Source organism: Patiria miniata, unplaced genomic scaffold (genome assembly GCF_015706575.1).
Source record: "Patiria miniata isolate m_02_andy unplaced genomic scaffold, ASM1570657v1 HiC_scaffold_9, whole genome shotgun sequence".
Taxonomy (NCBI): Eukaryota; Metazoa; Echinodermata; class Asteroidea; order Valvatida; family Asterinidae; genus Patiria; species Patiria miniata.
Window position 1 is genome coordinate 22,459,592 of NW_024037076.1, and position 17,158 is coordinate 22,476,749.

The following is a 17,158-nucleotide window of genomic DNA, read 5'->3' on the forward strand; positions in this document are numbered from 1 at the left end:
GATTTTCAATATGCATTTGTTCCAGAGTAAGGGGGCAAATCCCATGAAGTGAATACATGTAGTTCTTAGGAACCTATTCTGTGCTACTCTAATCATTTTAAGTGTTTTTTGTTTGTTTAGTTTTACTGAAAAGTGCACAACTTCAAACATTTTAAATTGTCCATGCTTTTCCAGACAACTGAGGGTACTTTGCCGTGATGTCATTTTCTTGAGACTGAGGACCAGGGGGCACCTTTGACCTATGTAAATAACTTAATGCTGTTCCTGAGAAATAAAGTACAAGTACAATTTGAAGAAAATACTATTTTGAATTGTCACTTTTATTGCAGCTTTACATTAGGTACACCAATGTCTGAAAAGTGCTGAAGTCACTGCATGCCGAACTGTGAACGTTGTAACAAACCAACAACAATGCTTATGCTAAAGCACATTCCTATCAAACTAACATAGCTCTATAAAGTTGGGTCCAAAACATAAGTTCCGTGACCATTCTCTGGCTAGGATGGTTTGACGATTGATTTGACTTCTATGGACCATTTATAAAGAAATTAGCTCCCAGGTCCCTCCCAAACATCCCGGCATTTTTTGCTAGGGGGCCAAATCCAAGATGGCTGCCGGCGCCATCTTGAAAAATTAACTTTTGAACCAGAGCACCTAAAATCATATATAAAGACACTTTTTCAGGCAAGTCGGCCATGAGGATTCCGATTCCGACATCATTTCGACACTATGACATCATTTTGATACAGAAATCCAAGATGGCCACCATTCGATAGAGCCAAAACATAACTTTTGAACGGGAGCACTTAGGATCATGAATGAACACATTATTTTTGCAAAATCGTTGCGCTGATGCAATTTAAGAAGGTCCTGGATCCATCCAGCATTAAGGCAGCGAGAACCCCGCAGCCAGACATGATGATTAATGGTTCTTAAGGAGTGAGGTCCTATAATTAGCACAATGAAATTCTGTCTTGTTTTAACAAAGCACACTTCCTTTTCAGGTTATGTCCCCACTGACTACGGCAATCATCATAAATCATCATCATCATAACAACATGTATGTCGCTTTTAATATATTGTATATCACAAACACTTCTGCTACTTCTTACTGTTATTGTTTCCTCGGATTGGTACGCGCACTGTAATGATGCTGTGGTTTCCCTGGTTTGTGATATGAATTGAGAACATAGCTTACGACAATGTCCACCGTTCCATGTGTCCTCCAGTGTGGCAGGCTTTGCGATAAGGCCACCGATCCCATTACTTCAATTGAGATGTGGGAAAATCAAGGAAAAGGCCCTGTTATGGAGCGGTCTGAACAGGTTTTGAGATGTCCACACAACTGTCATTTGGGATAAATGCCCTGTTGGACAGTGTGTCTGTGATACATGATTGTATGTTGACCTTTTTAAATACCAAGAAACTAAACAAGAAACTAGAAGCAGACCAATAAAGACAAGATAAAGAGAGGTTGATGAATGACAATTTCGTCTTCATCTACTTCCCCAGCTGCGGCTCCAGCTGCCAAGCGGCTGCAATTGAGTCTTGGGACGATACATGATAAAACAAAATGTTAATAGAGCTGTAACATAGATTCAGCAAAGCACCCAGAATCAAAGCCAACCCTGATTTTGTACGATCATGCATGGCCAGCTTTCAAGTGACACACATTAGCCATGGAAGATCAGAGCCTGCGAGACAGAATCGACTGTCTGATCGATCTTGCAGATGATCAGCCCTACGTGCTTGAGATCAGATATCACCTTACATGCCGGTTGAAATATGTGCGTAGCTATAATAAAATGAGTGAAGATGACAAACTACTACGAATGCACTATGCCACTCTCTGTGAGGATCAAACTATCTTCTTTGGCCACATCAGAACAGTTGTCTTTGAGGAACATGAGCTAAGGGCACTTTAGAGCCCTGAGACGATAGGATAGACCTTTTCTGTACATATATAGCTTCCCAACATCCAGGGTCAAGTCACCCTAGTCATCTGGTGCACAATGTGGCTGATTGGCTTAGGGATGACATAATCAAACTTAATCAAACTTGTCCCGTGGCCACAGCGGGTCAAGGAGCTAGAGGAGGAGGAGGAGCTCTGCGTGCATTCTGCTTTGCGCGGGAAGAGGGGGTACAATGTAGATCTGTCCCCAAGCACACTCTCTATCACCTCTCTCATCACACAATACGTCATAAAGCGACCCACCACATCCGCCAGAAATGCCATCTTCACCCTTCTCAGGATGACTTACAGCAAGGAGCTAGTTGACTCTTACTACAAACTGGACATGGGGATCAGCTACCCAAACGTGCTTAATTCTCCTGCGTGACGTCTAGAACATGAATGACCTGGAGGGGTGCTCGGTGAGGAGATCGCTGATGGAGAACCAAGTATCAGTAAATGGCAACCGCCCTGAGCAAACTATTCCTTCATACAACGGTGTCATGATGGCTTGAATATGGAGCAGGGGAAGCGCAAGGCTTATTTTCATATATAGTTACACTGACTGCCAAACAAGTCAGTTGTGAATCGCGTCCAAGGCAAGCTGTCTTACATCATCGCCGCTAAGCGCATGGCTTTGTACATCGCAGGATTAGGCCCTCCAAAAAAGTCTCCGGTTTCTGGTATGGAGCTTGCCCAAAAAGTGGTGCGGCAACACGGCTTTTTTTTTTTTACCTGATTTTTTTGCTTCAAATGTCGGCTGATGACTGCAAGTGGTGCCCGACTAAACTTAGGCCTAAAAAAAAAAAGTGTTATGTTGGCGTAACCCGACCGACCCTAAAAATGCGGCCGACCCTGGATATTTTTTTTTTTTGAAGGGAAGAAATATAATTAAAATCTATAGAAATGAATTTTAAATACGTTTTGAAACCATTTCTGACCGTTTCTCCTCAATTGTATGACGATAGCGCGCGTGGAACTTTGGAGTGCACAATGTTTTGCACCTTCCTCTCCATGACACAACGAACATGCAGAAGATCGCGCAGGCCTAGCCTAGTGCGCGTGCGGAGATCGATGCACCATGCATGCATGATAGATGCACATGTACGTGTACAGTACATGTATAGCCTCGTCCTAGACTGTTGCACGGCGCGAACTGCTACATACACTATTGAAAATACTTCGCTATTTATTCCATGTTAAAAAAAATAGTTCATTATAATATAAATTATTTTAATTAATTTTTCACTATTTAACACGATAACAATTGATATATATTTATTCTAAAAATGGTAAACTATTCTGTACCCCGGCGGCCGACACGACCCGGCCGCGCCGCGCCGGCCCCCGGCCCGTGGTTACGCGCGTACGCCGTCGCATCATGGCGCCCGGTACCGAAGCGTACAGTGTTTCCATCAAGGGCAAATGGGGATCTTCGGTCATTTTCGACCGTTTAATGCGGATAAATTTGAGTCTAGAGCTGGGGGTAATCGCCCAGAGCTGTGCCGATGGTGTACAAGCGGGTTACACCGTGCTAAACATACAAACTTCAAGGAAGAATCGGGTCCATATAAAGATGTCGATGCCAGATGAAACGGCTAACATTTTGTCTGATTTTGGATTCCGCTTTTTGATATGTACCTTTGATATGTACCATGCCTTCCTTAAATTTTCCTCGATCTGACAGTTTTTTTTTTATTTGCACAAAAACAAGAAACTATAAAAGAAAGACATAAAAAGTGAAATAAATGTCACTCAGAGTTTAAAAGTATACAAATAGTAGTCTTGTTTTCTTTTGTTATCGTGTACTACTACCGGCTTAATGTCATTTTCGTTGCTGGGATTTAAAAAAAAATAAATAAATAAAAAAAAAATAAAAACCGACCGACCTACCCTATTTTTTCTGGCCCGTTACGCCAACATAACTTTTTTTTTTTTTAGGCCTTAGTGCAAATATATGGGAGTCCAGAGAGGCCACATAAAGCTTATTCTCGACCATAACCCAATCTAAAAACACGTTAAAATTGTGCGGCAGCAGGATTCCAGTCAAACCAGTGAGTTTGGCAGTTTTGAGACATCATCTTTCATTGAAAAAAAAACTTTTTCATTTTGCCGATGCGCATGGCTACCGCGACGCGCGCGCATACCAGAAGCGGGAGACTTTTTTTTTTTGGCCTTAGGGTGGATGGGTGGCTCATGGCGCTGTATAGTCCTTTACGACATAACTGCTTTCATCTCAGCCATCTTCAATTCAATTCAATTCAACATGGTTTATTAACAAATCATGAATAGCAGCCACAGCTGAATTGCACGTGATTTACATTAAAAAAGTACATATTTAACTCCCGGGGTCAGGATGTATTTTATATAGGATGACTTTACCCAGGATGTTGGGAAGACAACTGAGAAAGGATAGAGCTGTAGTCTTGGAGCAGGTATCTGCACGGACCTTAGCTCATGTTCCTCAAAGATAACTATTCTAATATAATCAAAGAAGATAGTCTGAGCCTTGAAGAGAGTGACATGGAGCATGCGTGGGAGTTTGTCATCTTCACTTATTTTCTGATAGCTACGCATTATGTCATTTGAGGTGTCATAACGACATTTCAGGCTATGTCTGATCTCAAGCGCGTAGGGCTGATCAGCTGCAGGATCGACCGGACAGTTGAATCTGTCTCGCAGGATCTGATCTTTCATGGCCACTCTGTCTCTTGAAAGCTGGCCATGCGTGATTGTACAAAATCAGGATTTGCTTTGATTTTGGGTGCTTTGCTGAATCTGTATTGCAGCACCATTAACATTTTGTCTCATGATGTATGGCCCCTGGACTCAATTGCAGCCACTCAGCAGCTGGAGCCGCAGCCTTGGAACAGAACTAGACAACGGACATAGACGAAGACTGAGATTGGCGTTCATCAAGCTGTTGTTTTTCTTGTCTTTTGTTGGCCTGTTCAAGTTTCTTAGTATTTCATAAGGTCAACCTACATGCATCATGGACGGATATTTTCCGACAGGGCTTTTATTTTAATAGTCAGTTGCGTGGACATTTCCAAACTTGTTCAGACCGCTCCATTACAGGGCCTTTATCTTGGGATTTTCCCACATCTCATTTGAGGTCATGGAATCGGTGGCCTTGTCGCAAAGCATATCACATTGGAGGAAACATGGAACGGTGGACATTGTCATAAGATACATGCCTGTTCCCAATTCACATCACAATTAACCACCAAAACCACAGCATCATTACAGTGTGCATACCAATCCCAGGAAACAATAACAGTAAGAAGTATCAGAAGTGTTTGTGATATAAAATATATAAAAAGAGAATAATTTGGTGCTAACATATATGTCGTGATGATGATGACAGGGATGTGATTGGTCTGTGACAAAAAAACCTGAAAATGTTATGCATGAAGTGCAAACTCTGGCAAGCGCGAAGCCATTATGGTGTGGGGTCAAAACATTTTTGATTTTAGATGCTCTGTGGTGCAATCTGAGGCGATTACTGGGCACTTTCCTCTGAAATTTTGGAGCAGAATTTGTTTTAATTTTAGGAAGAATTTTCCTTCATTTGTAAAATGTACTCTTGTTCTTATTAAGTTTCTTCTGTACTCAAATTTGAGAACCATGCATTTTCATGTTACCTCGCCGTATTTGCCATGCTTTGGTGTGCTTTGGGTGTTTCACATGGGATACGACTCGGGCGATTTCTATCCACTCAATGCGTAGTTGATAATGTCGTTGCAAACATTGCAAAAAACCTTGCCAGCGCCAAAACACTCTTGAAATTCATGCTGATGCCCGTCAATAATAACAAAGTCCCAAAACCATTATTTTTCACTTCTTTATCAAGCTCTCGCAGTCGCACTGATAAATCTCCTTGCGACAGTATCGACTTGTTGGGCGCAGCCATGTTGGAAGCATACGTACACAAACACTCTGAGCCGCGCCGACGCACGTAAAACAACACAACAACGTGCATAATCCACATTGTACCGTACTGTATGCCCCTGCGCACGCTGAGTAATATTAGTCTGTACACCTGACCAGCGCAACACGTGCATCTCTCAAGTACCGACACAGGAACTAGACCTAAATAATCACAACCTCGGACCCGAGCGAAAGATCACATGATCGCGCTAACGGCAACGCATAGTCTTCAACTTCGTTCTCACATTGGGTATCCAATATGTGCGTGCGTTAAAAGATATATTGATCAACGAAGTAATGTCCGTAAGTAAATTTCGGATATTTCGGCAAGCAAAACTCATTATGAATAATTAATTAGCACATTCTACCCCCTATTTTCTCAACGGATTCACACGATTCACGTTGGTGGACTTTTGAGGCCCCAAAAAACAGATTTCCGGAAAAAAAATGGAGAAATCACATCCCTGTGATGATGATGATGATGATGATGATTGCCGTAGTCAGTGGGGACATAACCTATAGTAGTTTGCTTTGTTAAAACAAATCAGACTGTCATTGTGCTAAACAAGTCACACAAAATCCAGCAGATATGGCCCTCGATCCAATTAGGACCTCACTCCTTATGCTGCATAGGTCCAGGACCTTCTTAAATTGCATCAGCGCAATGGTTTTGCCAAAATAATGTGTTCATTCATGATCCTAGGTGCCCCCGTTCAAAAGTTATGTTTTTGCTCTATCGAATGGTGGCCATCTTGGATTTCTGGGTCAAAATAATGTCATAGCTTCAAACTGATGTCGGAATCGGAATTTTCATGGCCGACTTACCTGAAAAAGTGTCTTTATACATGATTCTACAATGTAGGTGCTCTGGTTCAAAAGTTAATTTTTCAAGATGGCGTCGGCGGCCATCTTGGATTTGGCCCCCTAGCGAAAAATGCCAGGATTTTTGGGAGGGACCTGGGGGCTAATTTCTTTATAAATGGTCCATAGACGGTGAATGGACTGAAGTGACTGAACCAACAATGTACTTTGGTTTTCTTGACTTTGGCCTTGCTCCAATTCCTTCATTTTCTGTAAGCACACTAATAGGGAGTTCTTTGCAAGTCGTTTGTTTGAAATATCTGGACCACCTGTTGGTTGCTTCAGTTGTACCTAAAAAGCATTGATGTATTAGAGATGAAAATCTAACTGATGTCAGTCATTTCAAATATCCAAAACAGCTTGTGTTTGCCCACAAACACATTTCTAGTTTTTTTCTTCTCTTTTCCCCTTTTTTTTCTTTCCCTTTTTTCAGACTCCTCTCTATAGGTTTTGTACATATTTTTTCTTCTACCCATAAACTTTGGCACTTTTGTAAGACCATCTGACTTTAAACTTGGTTTACAATAGACATGATGTCATCAGGTGTCAAGCTGCATCACATTAAATGTGCATTTTCCTCCATTGGTTTTGTACACATTTTTCTTCCAACCATACACTTTGGCTCTTTCGTATGTCTGATTGACTTGAGACTTGGCAGACCATCAGCCGAAGATGGTTCATGATGAGTGCATTTTTTAAATCGCTACAACTTCGAAAGTACCAGTTCGATTGGGTTGAAACTTGGTATGTACATAGATAGGGATGTGTTACAGACGAAAATTGGAGTGACACCATCATGATGTCAACACATGTCAAGTGACGTCACATTTAAGGGGCATTTATCTAAGGCCCAGATCTCATGAAGTATAGGTACAATTTAGTTGTTTCTTGATATGTACTTATACCGGGATGTGCTACAGATGAAAATTAAGGTGACGTCATCATGAAGTCATCAAGTGCCATGTGACATCACATTTAAAGATAATATTTTTCTATGGCCTTTATCTAAAGAATTTGGTTGTTACTTGATATGTGCTTATATATGGATGTGTTATACATGTAGATGAAAATTTTACTGACGTTAAATGGTGTTGCCCTTCAAGCTGTAGACTTGTAGAATTCATTGACCATTAAGCAGCCGATCCCATATTCCAGAGCGACAGCTGCTTGGGTGGCACCATCATCAATTCTCTGGATGATTTTCTTGCTTATTAGAAAGGGTCATTATCTTCCTCTTAAATAAAACTTCAGCAAACTCGGTGAAAAAAAGCAGCTAAAACTTGACTGTATACTTGAGCACTGGAACCATCAGAGTAGGACGATTGCCATTTGATTTGGCCATTTTAACCTTTACTTTTTCGAAATCAAAGCTGCTGTCGACATCTATCTCCATTAAAAAAATACTTTGGTGATCCTCACGGCTTGGGGTTTTAACACATCAGTAGCGCCCTCTTTTGACCATTGTTAGTATAGTGCAATTTCTCACACTTCATGCGCGTAGAGTCACAAAACTTGTCCATTCATCTTTTCAATTCTGTTGGCAGAACTTAGCCCTGCATGCTCTGGAAGTTACTGAAAGACGATTTTAACCATATGCCGACTATAGAATCATGTAATTACAAGTACATGTACACAGTTTCTCGGCTTACTTATCAAACTTAATCCTACAGCAATGGGTTGCTTTTCCCTTCTTTACATTGGAAAATGAATACAAGCCACCTTTCACTCTTCAACATAAAGTGTGATGTAAGTACCGGCAGTTTGACGTTGGGAAATTTTAAAAGGCCGGGTCGGTTTTCTTTTTTAAAACCATTTAAATTTTTTTGTTCTGAAACAATGTATATATTTTACACAAAAATCGGTATAGCCAAATGTTCGGTGTAGGGGTGTTCAGTATTTGTTGCAGTTTGTGCAGGACTGTGCAATTTGCAGCCCCATCTAATCAGACCTCATGATGGAGAAATTGCACCTTGCCAGGGCAATGAGGATAACCATGAAACTGCAACTGAAGATGAGTAACGAGACTTAAAGAACTTTCCGTTTGCAATCCTTGAGGAGTGGGTGAATGATCATAAGAATGCTTTGCCAGTTATCTGTAGGTGCTTGTTTTTGCTTGAAGGCTTCAGCCCGAATCTCAAATCTAGTTGATTAAAATCACCTTTTACATAGCACACAGTGCAATGGAATTTGCATTGTGAGTGGATTTAATCACAGGTATCAACAAAATGGTGTTTTTAAAACCACCCATCGGGGGACCAAAACAAAATCCACACCACTGGCTAATACCTTGAATTCTTCATGGGCTTAGTGTACCTACATATTCTTAAAAGCTTGGTTTTTTTCTCAATTTAAAAAATTACTTGACCAAGTTCTTCTTTTATTTAATTGGAGACTTCACATTATTAAAACATGTTAACAGCAAACACAAATCACTTCTCAATGTGGCTTGCGGGACTGTACTTATTGTACACAACACGATATCTTGACCTTGGGGTTGTTTTCAAGACTACAGAACTGTGATTTTCGAATGTCCATGGGCAATCTTTGTTTCTAGTACAGGAAGTAAGCTCTCAAAGTACACCTTCTTTAGATGAATTAAAGTTTTCTGAACCAAAATACTGTCATAGAAAACATCAAGAACGTTATATTCATTGTGGGTCCAAATGAGGAATTTACAGACTTTACGCCCAGAACAATGCATTGCCAATTGCACTTGATAGTAGTAGCCTAATCTTGATGCTGTCTGATGCAAACAAAATACTTTCCATCTTTGTTTCTCACATCATACTTGTCAGCATTTATCATGTTTATAAGACTCCCACCATGTGCTTCTAATATTTTTCTTCGGGGCATTAATCTCCAAGATTGTATTCTCATCTATGATACCATCCAGGCTTGAAGCAAGCCAGTCTTCTGTTGGGTGAACAAGTCGTCCAGTCTTAGTAACCCTTTTATGAAATGCTCTCTGAAACTGATCACAAGCCAGTGGCTCACACTCTTTACCATGTCTTGTTGCTGCATTCCCTTGGAAACAATTGTGTAATTTCCTGTTAATCCATTTCTGTGGCTCAGCTTTTTTGGGAACATCTGCAGCCTCACTACTAGTAATTCTTTGTTTGCGTTGGTCTTCCCACAGGAGAGGGTCTTAATTGGTTCTTTGTTGCTTCAGCAAGTTGAATTTTCTGTTCCTCAGTACATTTAACATGTTTTCCATATAAACATCATTAGACAGTTCGCACTTAAGCTCTGTGCATTTGTTGTGCACTTTTGGCACAGAATTAAGTGATGAGGAAGGCGGTGTGATAGGTTTAGCTGTTAATACATGGTGCATTATAGTGGTCATACTAATAAGCGTCAACACAGCGTCAACACACACAGAAGCGTCAACACAGCGTCAACACAGCGTCAACACCTCCAAAACGCATTGAAATTGACAAAACCAGTGTTCAAACTGTACAGTATGGGCAGAAATAAAATATTGGCTCAAAATCAATAAGATAAACGTCTGAAAATTGTAATTTTCTGTTCAAAAAAAATTGGCTCTCAGTGCAGCGCCGAAATCGGCAGCCACGTTGCTTCAGGGGCAGCGCAGACGATACCATTACGCAAAAGGGGTAATATAATTATACAATAAATCAACAGAGGGCGGTCGTAACGTGTGAATCCGTATACGACATGATAATTTCATTACCTCCACACCCATATCTGAAATGGTGAAGTCCAAGCTCGGTGCAAAGGCAAGATGGCCGACAACAGCGGTGCTCCTTCGGATCATTTTATCGCGTGAAAAAAACTCCATTTTCGTAAACGAAATGTAACCTCTGACCCACCGAAAATCTCTTTAAGTCTAAACTTTAAAGTTCTATGCCTTTTTTGTCAATTTACAATGCGTTTTGGCAGTGTTGACGGTGTGTTGACGCTTCTATCATTGGGTTAAGTTGACGTTTCTATCATGTGTTGACGCTGTGTTGATGCTTATTAGTACGACCCCATTATAGTGCCTTCAATGGAAGCCAGTTCAGGATTGCTGTAGTGAGCAATTACATCTTTATCAGTATCAAAAGATAATAATAATAATAATAACGAAGTTTTATAAAGCGCACATATCCACCAAGGTGCTCAGGGCGCTATTACAATGAAAACAAAACAAAACAAAATCAGTTTAATTACGAAAAAACGGATCTTTCGACGTACGAGTACAAGTACTCCAAAAAAGTACTTGAGTAGTACCGAGTATGAGTACTACAACACTGTTATTATGTCCTCATAATTATTTATATTCGTAAGAAAATGTTATTGAAGTAAGGATGTGCAAGTAGAATCACCAGAAAAAAAGAAAAAAAAATATATATATATATATATACAATATACTTAAATATGGGGAGAAATATATTACACGGCAGGTGTTAACGATTTATGCAAATTAGGTATATTTAGGGTCAAAATGAACAATGGCATCCATCCAAGTCTTGTTTGTTATGATTCAAAGAATTGATCGAGCATGCATGCCAGCTATTACCAAAAAAATTTCCAGTGCGTTCTAGTAGCGAAACGGCTCCGTGGCTCCATGATAGTAAGGGTGCTGTCTTTGAATTTTACACTTTAACCAGTTTGCACTGGAGGCCATGAATACGCGCAAAAGATTTGCAAAATTCAGATTGGATGACTGATCTACCCGCAACGTGCATGGCCCACAATATGCGTGTACTATGCACGGATGATGTGTTTACATATGGATGGATCCAGGGGAGCCAATGGGGGCCATGGACCCCCCTCCCCCCCCCCAAAAAAATATTTTTTTAGTGACGTCATAATAAAGGCAGGCACTGCGTACACCACTATATTTTCCTCAAACAAAATGTGTTAAAATGATCAGAAATTGCCGCAGATCACACCACAGAGCATCAAGAATCAAAAACCCCTCCCCGTAATTTTTTGGGGGACAAACTTTTTTTTTGCCCCCACCCAAAAATACAAACAATTGTGTTCTGGATCGGCCCTTGTTTACATAGAATTACTGCATATACTGGAAACTACAGCCGGCGCCACATAGGACGTGTATACGCGCTGCAAAGTGTCCTTGGTTGTTGCTGTTGACGTGTTCACATGCAAAATAAGGAAAAAGCCCTTCACAATTAAGAAATTAGAACTGCAAAACCCTCCAGTGGGCCACAATATCGTCCCCTGTATGCTCACTTTAACCGGCATGCTTTGCATTCAAGTTTAGACTGGCGCAGTATGCAGTTGCGACTGCTGTGTGTTGACCAGCGAGCTTCAAAGATTTGAATATTTGGTCAAATGCAGTTTTGTATATTCGAATACTGCATTATTCGAAAATGAACAGCCAAAGTCTGCAGGAAAGCTTTCCTGCAGAAAATTATTTAATTATGTCTTCATTATCAGATTCTCCATTGTCAGATTCTCCATTGTCACTGCAAAAACTAGGTTGGGTAAAACACAAATCCTCGTCTGAACTATCCATGCTGAGGTCAAGGTGTCTCCGAACAAAATGGCTTTTGCTACTGGATTGATTGTACGGGAGTGACGATACACATTCTTTACAATGCAAATTTTCTGAACACGGAATCTGCCCCTCCCCCCCCCCTCAACTTTTTCCGCGATACCCTTCCAAAAACAATTGTCTTGACCCAAGCTTTCCTGACTTTTTAGCCTCAAGTCTTACGCATCTTTGGATACAACAAACTTACAATTCCGACCATGGGTTACCGCACAGCGAAAAAATTTGCTGTGAAGACTGAATTTCACCATATGTAGTGTACACAAAGCAGAATTACCAGTGGTGCATATGAATAAGTAATTAGCTGATAATTCCAAAACTCTTTAACCTATAATCATGAAATTTCTTGTTTATGTTTATATTAGGTTGCGCTATGCATGCACCGAGTTTCATAAGTTTTTTGCACTCAATAGCCAAGATCTGAGAAGGGGGAGGAATTTCCCCCACCCCCCCCCCCCACCTTCTGTGAAATGGCCAAAATAACCCGGCTCCTTTAGGTTAATAGAATTTGATATAAGTTCTGTGCTCAAGTTATCCTGTAGTGCACTAGAAATGATAAATCAACTAATGGGAGACATGCCACAAGGGTAGGTTGTATCATGTAGATTTTCAACTACAAATAAATATTCTATCAAAGACGCCAACCTCATTGTCAAGAGCAGTTTGGTTTCATACTTTGGCTTCCTAATTTTTGCAGATGCCAACATGGATAAAGAAAGAGTTGAACGATTCTGCAGCTGTTACCATTGAGAATGATGATGAAGAAGATGGAAGTGATGTTGATGTTACTACGGATGAAACTGAAGAAAAGGACCTCACACTTGCAAGCATAAAGATTAACAAGGATATCAATGTTCTCAAAGGTATGTGAAGCTATTTTGTGTACCAATAACACAAATAAAGTCATAGGCTACATTAAAACAAGTTTATATTGACAGGAATTTGCTCCTGAGCACACGATTGCCAAGAGTGTGGCATTTTGGTCAACTTAGCAACAATAGCACCCTCCGGCACCTTACCCATAATGCCCCGCGGCATGCGTGCCTCATGAACGTCCTCTTTTCTCTTAGCGGCAGGTCGGGTAGGACGTGTAAAATAGTCCCTGTTTTCCTCGTCATTTTACTACTTTTTTTTTTCGCTTAAAGAGTTAATAACAACAGTTTGTATAGTTTACAATCGTCTTCTTGATTTATTTGTAATATTTATTCAATAATTATAAAGCGTTTGGGGAGAACCGATCTGTAGCACACTGGGGGGGGGGGGGGGAATTCCTCTCCCAGGGGACGGACCAAGTTCTCGGGGGACTCTGCCAATAATGCTACGTTGTTACCGCAGCAGGCCCAGCACCCTCAGCCACTGCCGGCTGGGGGAGTTGGCAGTTCCCCTGACCAGTTAAAGGGTCTTCGGTCTCCTTCTCTGGTCAATTCAAGCGGAACACCCAAACAAAAGGCTCCGGCAAGGTTCCTCCAAAACATACTTCCTGTACCGGAGCAAAGCCTAAAAAAGGGCTGACATGGCAAGCGTGGCTCGAGTACGAGAACCGTTATAGCCCCCGGCCCTTCCCTGAGCACAGGGCAGCCTGAGGGGACTAACCGCCACGCTCCAGTGGGCTCTAGTCACCCGTACCCTCCCGACACAGTGCCGAGTACCACTGGTTGCCGGGACGGGCTAATGACATTTCCTTTCGACAAACCCCGGGGCTGTTCTTCAAAGAAGAAAAAGAAGGCTGATCGCCGATCACGCCATTCTTCTTCAGACTCTGGCTGCTCCTCTGACTGGTCCCACCGGGGCAAACGCTCCCGAGGTGAGGACTCAATCTCGAGGACTGATTTCCTGCAGGCTTTTCAGTCGATCTAGCTTCGCTATCTGTCTGCAGGCTGCCAGGCGGGCCCCATTGGAAGCCCCACTGAAACGACGAGCGACAAACCACAACACACGGTTGGGTGGTCCGTGAACAAAGGGACATACCGCACACAGATAGCCGTGCTCCAGAGTCCCTACCTGCCTTGAATGCTTCACAGTCGTCATTCATTGGCCACAGTTGGGAGGCCCAAATACAACCGGATACATGAGTACATGCACATGTATACCACATGTTGCTGCGTGCACCGGAGGCCCAGGCGAGTGCTTCACATTTGCCGGCCGTGGGCCATGGTTGTGGACAATGGGACCAACCACACACAGTTAGCCGTGCCCTGGGATCCTCACCCGTGTCAACTGCCTCCGAGGGAGTTGACCAGCCACTGCTGCGTGGTTCTGTACAACTCATCCCGCTCGTTCACCGGTGTCAACTTTGCCTTCCCAATCAGTTGATTATGCCGATGATGACGAAAAACCAGACCAATTATAGCAACTGTCCATCGCGGAAACAGAACTCCATTTGGTCCAGAGGGACATGATATTGGTACTTACATTACCCTCTGCTGATGAGCCCCCTCCGGCCGATCATAAATCTTTCAAGCGCAGGACGGGCTTCACATCTAACAATGACAAAGTGTTCCCCAAACTTCCGTTGGATCAAGTGTGTGTAGAACACATCAACAACATTGTCACCGGACAAATGGCTTCCATTTTTCAAGCAGGAACAGGATTACTATCGTCGACCAGCTTCGTACGGGGGACGAAAGATTAATATCCTTGTTTGCAGGGGATGTATTAAGTCGTGGACCCTAAACACGACGGGTGGCATCTGCCTAAGGCGACTCTTCGACCCTTAACTTGCATTAGGAATCAAGTATGACTTTTGTGGTAGATTTTTTGACTCAATAAATACAGTGCACTTTCTAGTCACAGTGTTGAAGAAAGAAGTTCACTTATAACACCGAAATTTAAAAGACGGTGCAAAAATATCATCAGTGGCTTTATATCATTTCAATTAACTTATTCTCATCAACAACGAACTAAAAAAAAAAGTCATTGAAAAAAGTGTAAAATCAACAGAGTTCAGGGCCTAATAACATGCAAGCCGACATCACTGAGGTTTGTCAAAAAAACAAAATCATCTTTTCATTTCTTTTGAATTTTGGGTCGATTAGCCAAGGCCAAACAATATAATAGTTCTGCTTCCGGTTTCCCTACCTACCCTATTCTGACAGCCCCACCCTAATTTTGTTATGCGAAAAATGAGAAAAAACACCCAAAATCATCAATTTCTACATTTTACCCTTGACTGCACACAGACGCCTCAATATGATCGTTCACACACAAAAATGCAAAAAAAAAATCCCTATCTACCTACCCTATTTTGGAATGCCATGTTATCGGAAGCAGTTTTGTTTTGGCCCAATTACATTTTTAAATATTCATACCATAACAAAATCACCTCTCGAAAAGTGACAGTTCCCAAGCCTGCTTACAAGTGGCAGCCTTCCACTTTTGCAGGCACATAGTATCCATTTTCAACGGTAATTTTAGCAAGCCTGCCCTCAGATGGAAGCCCCAAAACCAGGGAGTTTATCCTTGGCTATATTTACACAATTCCACCATTTTTAAAGCCAAACAGCTTTAACGACGTAAATTGTCTCATTTGAAAAGTTGAAGATGTCAAAGGTCACATTCCAAGTTCAGTTTTACTTTTACAGACAACATCTTCCAAGCTTAAATGCGTGACCGTTGAGTCTTCGCTTCATGCTGCAATTCAGTGTCAAGGTTCTAAAATTATTAGCAGTTCATACAATTCCACCCACATTACTACCCACAATCATTTCTACACTGATCAGGGCCCTCTCATCCTCATTATACTACCCCCTGCCATTGCCACCCTACAATATACACCAGGCAGTCTGGCCCTGATTAGTCACTCTGTCCAAAAAATGAAAAAGAAAACAGGCAGGACGTGTGGTTCGAGAACCACCTTGTTATTGCTGTGCTAAGGGAAAATACAACATTTGCAAACATCAAAAAATAAAACTACTAAATCATTTTGAAATACCTTGCTGGACTGTTAGTGAATGACAGTGTAAAGCATCCTGTAAAATCATGGCACCTGGTATACTGTCATTTTCAAGAAAAGTGGTATTTTTGTATCAATTTCCAACGCTGATCGGCCGATGAGCGTTGGAAAAAACTGGCTTTTTTTCAAATACTGGCCCCAATTGACCATCGCACTTGTTTGCAATCGATTACAAACCTATGAACAGGTACGAGCAGGCTAGACTGATTCCCTGACCTTACAATTCCCCAATGTATGTAAACTACTCTGTTTCTTCTTATATGGAGTCATATAAATGATTGTTTTTCTTGGTTTTTATAGCATTTTCGAACCCAAAACCTCAAAAAAGTCAGTGTAACTATATTTGCTATATATTTCCAACCCCCCAATTCAATCCATTTCTGAAAATTACAGCAAAAGCAAATGATGTATATTCCCTTTAATATGCACACTTTCTATTAGGCATATTATATTGCCATAAAAGACCCAAGGCTAGCAGGGGGTGATAATGGGGATAAAAACCAAAATTTTGGAGTATGATTGCACCCACTTCAGAGGTGATGCATTGGGTCATTTTGGGAATATTTTGCATGGGAAGTGGGTATCTAGAATGAAAAAAAAAATCACCCCACGCAAAAAACTAAATCTGCACTGTACGCACAGGGGACAGTCAGTAAGTTATTGCGATATGAATGCCTTTTGTGCCGATTTAAATCAATTTTGGTATAGTTTACATTGAACACAACACTGAAGTCAGTAAGACTTTCATAGATGAGCACATAACTGACAATTTAATATATTAAGAACATTATTAATGCTCTAATATCGCTAAATATCACAGAAAGTCGGGGGCATGGATATACATGTAAATGAGTATAAAATCTCTTGTATAAAACAGATATAAGGGCCTTTCCACACAAACGGTAACAAAAGCGTGACATTTAGAGGGAAGCATGGTCGATACATG

At 41.3% G+C, this 17,158-nt stretch overlaps 1 protein-coding gene across 1 annotated transcript in view; it reads left to right on the forward strand.

Moving 5' to 3' along the window:
• LOC119720968 (serine/threonine-protein kinase Nek8-like) overlaps window positions 1-17,158 on the forward strand; it is a 189,496-nt gene that overhangs the window by 139,987 nt on the left and 32,351 nt on the right. Inside the window, exon 23 of the mRNA XM_038190833.1 lies at window positions 12,958-13,123. Coding sequence (XP_038046761.1) covers window positions 12,958-13,123 — 166 coding nt within the window. The remainder of the gene's footprint in view (window positions 1-12,957; window positions 13,124-17,158) is intronic.